Source organism: Eutrema salsugineum, unplaced genomic scaffold (assembly GCF_000478725.1).
Source record: "Eutrema salsugineum unplaced genomic scaffold, Eutsalg1_0 scaffold_7, whole genome shotgun sequence".
NCBI lineage: Eukaryota > Viridiplantae > Streptophyta > Magnoliopsida > Brassicales > Brassicaceae > Eutrema > Eutrema salsugineum.
In genome coordinates, this window is record NW_006256486.1 from 12,323,779 (window position 1) to 12,330,952 (window position 7,174).

The 7,174-nt window shown below is 39.1% G+C and overlaps 1 protein-coding gene across 1 annotated transcript; it reads right to left on the reverse strand.

Annotated features, from left to right (window-relative positions):
- Nucleotides 1-4,865: 4,865 nt before the first annotated feature.
- LOC18010949 (probable purine permease 11) lies at nt 4,866-6,932 on the reverse strand. The gene is made up of 2 exons (XM_006393654.2): nt 6,762-6,932; nt 4,866-6,206 (listed from the first exon to the last, which is right to left on the reverse strand). The coding sequence occupies exons 1-2, from the start codon at nt 6,775-6,777 to the stop codon at nt 5,104-5,106; spliced, it is 1,119 nt and encodes a 372-aa protein (XP_006393716.1). The 5' UTR covers nt 6,778-6,932; the 3' UTR covers nt 4,866-5,103.
- Between the last annotated feature and the right edge of the window lie 242 nt (nt 6,933-7,174).

Consider the following 7,174-nt stretch of genomic DNA (forward strand, 5'->3'; position numbering starts at 1 on the left):
GACATTTTTTTGCGTTTTGGAAAATGACATTATCTAGGCGGTTTTTAACCGTTCTTTGCACTATTGTAGCTGGTGTATGATGTCGGTCAACTGCGTGAGGGAACAAGTTTTACCCAAACAAAAACAAATGAAAGCCGCAAGTGTACAACTAATCAGTTGTAGTATTTAGGGATCGAATCCACAGAGATTTGTGTGCCTAGTATTCTTCTACGGTTTCTAACTTTATGTCTAGACTAGATTGGTTTTAAAGGTTGGTTGTTTATCACGAATTAAACTAAAACAAAAGAAAGCAAATAAATTTATCCTAAAGAACAAGTAGAATAATCAAATATAAAGCAAGTAAAGCAAGCAAAATATCGAACTGAAACAATTGAAATACGGATCTAAATAAGCAAGTAAAAATCGATTGGTTTGTAAACTATGGCTAAAAACGCTGAGCTTTTGGGAACTCTAAGGGATCATAATCGGTTTTGACATTAGGGTAGATAGATCGGGATTGACGGATATCGATATATAGGGTTCTAGAGCTAGAGTACGGCGGTATGACTACGTCACTGTCGTGATCATAACCAACTGTTTCTCGCAACCCTGACCAGTAGGTTTCCACTCTGGCCCTGGAAGGGAGAGAATGCAAGAGCTGCACAAGACTCGTCAATACTCACGATCTCGCCGCAGGTAGGTTTCCACTCCTACAAAAATCGCCTGTTTCATTCTAGGGCTGATACTTAATGAAAATTTTCGCAACACTAACTATCTAGATCATATACTAGGTGATCAATCAAGCATACATGCAATATGAACAAGAATAAACAGAGAACAAAGTTGAAATCCCAGATCTATAAACCTAGATGTCTTAATCGATTATGAGAGCCCCTTTCGGGAACCCTAAGCCCAACTCGGGATCTACTCAGACATGACTGAGGTCGACATCATCATTGGTTTTAATAAAAGTAATCAAAAATAGTAAAGAAAAGAGATGAAGAAAGCTTCTCTATTGAAGAACTCGGACTTGAACAATCTTCTATAAAAATCGCATAAAACGGGCTAAAGGAAAAAGGGTTTCTGTAAAGTATGAAGGGTGGTGTCTAAAAACGACCTAAATGACAAGTATTTATAGTCTTCAATACTCCATGGTCTCTAGGGTTCCGGAATTGAGGCTGAGAATGACTTTGGGCTTCAGAGATATGGGCTTTATTTATGAGTTTGACGGCCGCGGTCGGGAGTGACGTGACCGCGGGGAATAGGTGGTTGGCCGCGGTAGGGAGGCTTGTGACCGCGGGAAATGGGCTATTGGCCGCGGTCGCGTGACTTGTTGACCATCTTCGAGTGGCTCCGGGGCTAATGGAATATCTTGAGATCCAACCGTTGGAATGTCTCCAAACCAAGTGCATTTGAAAGCTGGTTGATTCTTCTATAAGTTGTCCCATTTTGAGGGTGATCAGACGGTGAGAAGGTCTTCTTCTCTCCATGAGAGTTCTGACGGTCTGCATTTATCCAAAAGAGTCTTTTTGTTCCAATTTGTGCCTCTTTATCCCAAATTACCTGAAAAGTCTTTTAAAATCCGAAAACATAGAAATCCTTTGACAACCTTTGGAAATAGAGTAAAAACACCTGTAAAAGATATTAAAGTGATCCATAAAAATGGTCAAAATCCGGTGTTATCAGTGTATAACCATATATTGCGCATATTGCATTTTGCAGTTTGCTTAATTCTGGGATCATGTCCTTTGTTCGGTGATGTATATTACTCTTTAAGTTAGTTACAGTAGCAACTACATTACTTTTTAGTGCTATTCCCTTAGGTTAGCTGTTGTATTTATTGCAGTCATACCAGTGATTTTAGTCGTGGTTGCCGCTTGTCGCGAGGGTTTTTCCTCTTAGTCGTTCATTTGATTTTTGAGGAGATTTTGGAACTCCTTTATTCTTTAGTGACAGTAGTCACTTTTAGTTTTTTGAGGTAATGCCTCTGAATTATATTAAGGTAACAGTGTCACTCTCTTTTTTTGGTGTGAGGAGTTGCCTCTTTTGAAGGTGCAACGTCACTCTCTCTTCTTCGTTTATATGAGGAATCACCTCTTTCGAAGGTGATAATGTCATTTCTTTTCTTTGTTTATGTGAGGAATCGCCTCTTTCGAAGATGACAATGTCATTCTCTTTTCTTTGTTTATGTGAGGAATCGCCTCTTTCGAAGGTGACAACGTCACTCTTTTTGTGTGTGAGGAATCGCCTCTTGCACCCTCTATGGGTTGTTATCAATATTTTTTGAAGGATTTACCTTTTTTCATGACCATTGTCAGTTTGTATGCGTGCAGTGACGCTCTTAAATGGTTAAGTAGGCAAAAATCGTCACTCTCTTTAAGGCAGTGCCTTCTAGTTTATTTGAGTGATGTCTGTCACTCGTCATAATTTATATCAAAGATCTCTCTCTTTTATGTGCCATCGTGAATGACGAACATAGATTTGAGGACTTCTAAAACTTTTTTGTTTAAAAATTTCTTTATTGAAGTGTATGTCCGTAGATATGATATAAAATATCCAAAGCCAAAGGTAATGGGGTCTCGGAGATCATCAAAAAATGCAAAAAGCAACTAACGATGATATGCCAAAGGTATATAAAAAATATAACTGACGCAAAACGAACCAACCCGGAAGTAGTAGGTTGAGATGTAGGGCGCACAGCTGTTTAATAGATTTTTGCATTCTTTATCCTGCAGTTTGTACGCGTCTGATCCACATACCTCTGTTATTTTATATGGACCTTCCCAAAAGTCTATGTCGTAAATATTTTGGCAGCTTTGAACTAAAATTCACTTTCTTATTAGGAACGTCTTCTATTAGTTGAACCTCGTCGAGTTGCTCAATATCTGGTTCTTCCATTAGTTGAACCTCGTCGAGTTGCTCAATATATGGTTCTTCCATTGTGTTGATTGGTCGATGTGTACTTTGTTTTCGCTTCTCCTGCTTTCATTGTCACTGTGAGGTCTTTGATATGGCTTATCATCTCTCGTCGTTCTTTCATTCCTCGTTACATGCGAGTCAGAACGGTGGGAGTGTTGCTGATGGTAGGCAGGATCTTCCTCCCACCTAATCATTGCCCATGCTCTAGATAGCACGTCTTCCATTGTTTTGCATTGGTACTTTGTCAGTTCCTTATATAGATCACCATTTTGGAGCAAGCCTCTTTTGAATGCTGAGATTGCAGTGGACGTGACACACTCTGGTATAGATGCAGTGGACGTGACACACTCTGGTATAGACACCTTTTCCTTGTTGAATCGTCCTACATAACTACGTAAAGACTCACCTCTCTTCTGTATGACCTCGTATAGATCGTCAGCAGTCCTTTCCAAGTTCCTACTGCTTGCAAATTTCTAACGAAACTGTCTGTCAGTGATGCAAAAGAGTCAATTGAAGCATTTGCTAGGTTTGTAAACCATTGGAAGGCTGGTCCTGTAAGACTCGTACCGAATCTTTTACACATGGTAGCTTCGTGAAGTTCTTTTGCAACTACTGTGGTAAACATTTGTTGTTTGTACTGTGCTATGTGGTTATCTGGGTCTATCGTTCTGTCTTCCTTTTTCATTGAAGGAAGCGTGAACTTCCTTGGCATCTCTGTCAATGCAATCGCGTCTATAAATGGGGTATCTTCCAAACGCTTTGAGAAATCATCTGCAGACCCAATTGTAGTTGTTCCTGGATTTCCATTATGTTGTGCCGGTCTGGTGTTTGTAGCTGTGAGAGGATCGTCATAGGGGGAACGTGAGCTCGAAATCTGGCACGAACGTCGGCTGCAGTGCTTCCATCACTAACCAAAGAAGCGTTCACCTCCTTCAAGGAAGCGTTTTCTGCTTCAAGTTGTGCAAGTTGATCTTCATACTGTTTTATCTTGGTGGTGAGTGCCTCCAGTTGAGTAGCATAAATGTTAGGGTGGTGTTTCCGTCGTTTTCTCCATCGTCATATCTCACGTAGTTAAAACTTTCCCTCTTTCTAGCGCCAAACTGTTCGGGCAAAATTTAACCGGTTTGTATGTGAATAGTTCTACGGAACGACGAGAAAGAGTAAGCTTTTATTAATCAGCGAATATCAAGTTACAATGAATCAATATCGAAGATCTAAATTATCTGGTATCATCTGTCGATTTCTATTCGTTGTTAATTAGCGAAGAACGAAGCTACGATGAGGTCTGGTTGCTCGATTCTCTGTCGCTGTCGTACCTAGCTATTAAAGTAGGGCTTTTAGTATTTTTGCGGTAAGTGATTGTATGTCCGTCCTTGCTCCAAGACTTCTCTATTTATAGGTTTATGTCAATCCTAATCCTTATTGGATTGGGCTTTATACGTCGGTCTCTTCATAATTCTCTTTGAATTAGGAGCTTATGTCGGTCGGTCGCTCCAATTCTTTCTAAATTCTTAGTTTACTTAAGGATGCAAATCAACGAGCTATATTTAACTATTTGTCGATGCTAAACCGATTGATAAAGACGAATGGTCGATGTTATGACTCTCTCACTAATGACCGTTCGTCACTCCCTTTCTCTCAACGAGTACACGATTACAGTGACCTTTCATCACTCCTTTTCTCTCAATAGGTATATAATCACAGTGACCGTTTATCACTCTCTTTTTTCTAAACAGTGACATGACATGATTATCGTGAATTAATTTCACCCAACAGCTTCTAGTTTCAATAATAATAATTATAATATAATTATATCATCACTAACATATTATTTGTCTATTTTGCCACCATTTCTGCCACATCCCAACCTTTAATGTGAGATGCATTTTAAACATTAGTTTAGCATGATGAATTTTTGTTCATGTCCAAATTTTGTAACTAAAATGAAATGAGACAAGATTTTCCTTTCTCAAATTTTATGTAACATTGTAACCGAAATACAACGAGATCAAAATTTCCATTTCTGAATCTGTTCTATTAAAATTTTGTATCGAATCTCCATCCTCCCAACAATACCATTAGAGAAACAATATGACAAGACTAGTAGTTAGTAGCTTGTCCAACGAGTGGCAATTATTGTTGCTTAATCTAAAGTATAGTAACCTAAAATCAACACCTCTTTGCCTGAATGAATCACAGTAAGAATCAGCAGAGCGGATCAGTCCTCCCTGCTTGAGCTAATTTTCTCGCTCGTCTCACTTTCAAGTCATCGAGATAATTCTGGTAAACATAAGAAGCGAAACCCCAAAGAGCGATCAGCATCGACATAATCTTAACACCACTCATCTTATCCCTGAATACAACCAAAGCCGCAAGTGGAGTCACAGCTAGAGAAAGAGTACTAATGACGTTTGAGAAGAGAGACGACACCAGAAATATCAAACCCACCACTCCTACAGAACAAACTTGCCATGTAACCGCTGTACCGACCAGAGTCAGTACATAAGAGGCTTCGCCGTGATGATACCCTTTCATTTCTCCGTGCAGCGTTCTCCATTCCCCGCTAGCGAAAAGCCCAATAACCGAGACACAAGTCGCCACTAAAGAAGTGTAGATTTGCATTTCAAGAACCACTGAAAACGTCTCTCTCTTAAGAATCTTCTCGAATGAGAATTGCATAAGAGAGAGCAATAGAGAATAGAGAGCCGATGCAGCGAGTGTACAGACAAACCCGACGATGTATTTCGAACTGGAGACACCTGAAGGAGCATCTGCATCGTCGTTTAGAGCAATCAAAGCAGCAGAGAAAGAGAGGAGAACAACTGAGTTGAGAATCAAGGCAGTGAACTTCTGAGCATTGATGAAATAAGAGAAGACCGCGTTGAATGCTAATTGGGTAGCGCAAATGAGCGAATAAGTCGATGCAGAGAGGTAGAGAAGTCCAACAGAGTATAACATGTTGTCACCAGCGATGATAACACCGAGCAGAACGTAGATCAAGACAATGGTTTTCAGAGAACAAGGCGGCTCTGAAGAGTCTGAATCAGTCGAAGAAGAAGAAGGTAGGAGTAAAAGGGGGATATAGAGGATGGGAAAAGCAGCGGTTTGAACAAGAGTAGCCATCCATTTACTGTTTCCACCTTCGTCGTAGTAAAATCTACCGAGAAGGACTGAAGCAGCTTGACCACCAATAAGGAAGAAGATGTTTATGGACACAAGAACCCACCATTGCCAGCTTTTGAGCTTCAAGAGTGGAGATGGTATACCTTCCACACTCTCCTCCTTCACCAAGATTGGTTCTTGATTATCTGAAAAACCAATATTATCGGTATAAATGGCTTAACAAATTCGGCTAAACAACCCTATCTAAACCTTTAAGATAAACCCATAACTTCAAAATTTCAACTTTCACATGCAAGATAAATCCTAAGCATAATCCAACACACAGCACAATAATCACCAGATCATAAACCTTAAAAATGATTCAAAATCTCAACTTTTCCGTGGAAGACCCTGAAGCATAATCAGATACAGAACACATATAATTCACAAACTGGGTATGTCGGAAAAACGCAAAAACGATTCCCGAATGTGGAAATAACAAAAATTCAGCCTAAAAACCCTATTTAAAGCTTCAATATAAACCCTCCATAACATCAATTTTTAACCTTTTTTAGTAAAAAAAAAAAATCAAAATTTCAACTTTTTTCTTGCAACAAGAACCCTAATGCATAATCCGACAAAGAAAACAGATAATTCACAAGCTGGGTATGTCGAAATAACCCAAAAATGATTAGAGAATGTGGAAATTGATGATATGATCACACACAGAATCAAAACAGAAAGAAGGAGAAAGGATTTACCTGACATAGAACTCATCTGCAAGAAACAACGTATACAGAGAGATTCAAGAAAAGGGTTTACTAATCCAAACAGATATTTCAATGTCGTTCACGAAGATCCGTGAACTCTCCAAACGAGCTTTCGCTTAGTTGGTGAGAAGAAGCGGCAGCTATTAATAGGGAGATTCGACGCAGACTTTTTAACAAACTTTTTAGTCTTGACTTGTTATAAGCCAATCATTTTTAAACCGTAGAAAACTTGATGCTTCATTTGCCGGTTATGTTATCGTCTTAGAAACGGAACCGGAAAATGCCACTTGCTTTTTATTTTAGACAAGTAAGTCAAGTATTACTCGATAACCACCAAACAAACTATAATTCACCAACTAACTAAAAATATATCATGTATATTCTATATATTAATATTTTTTCAC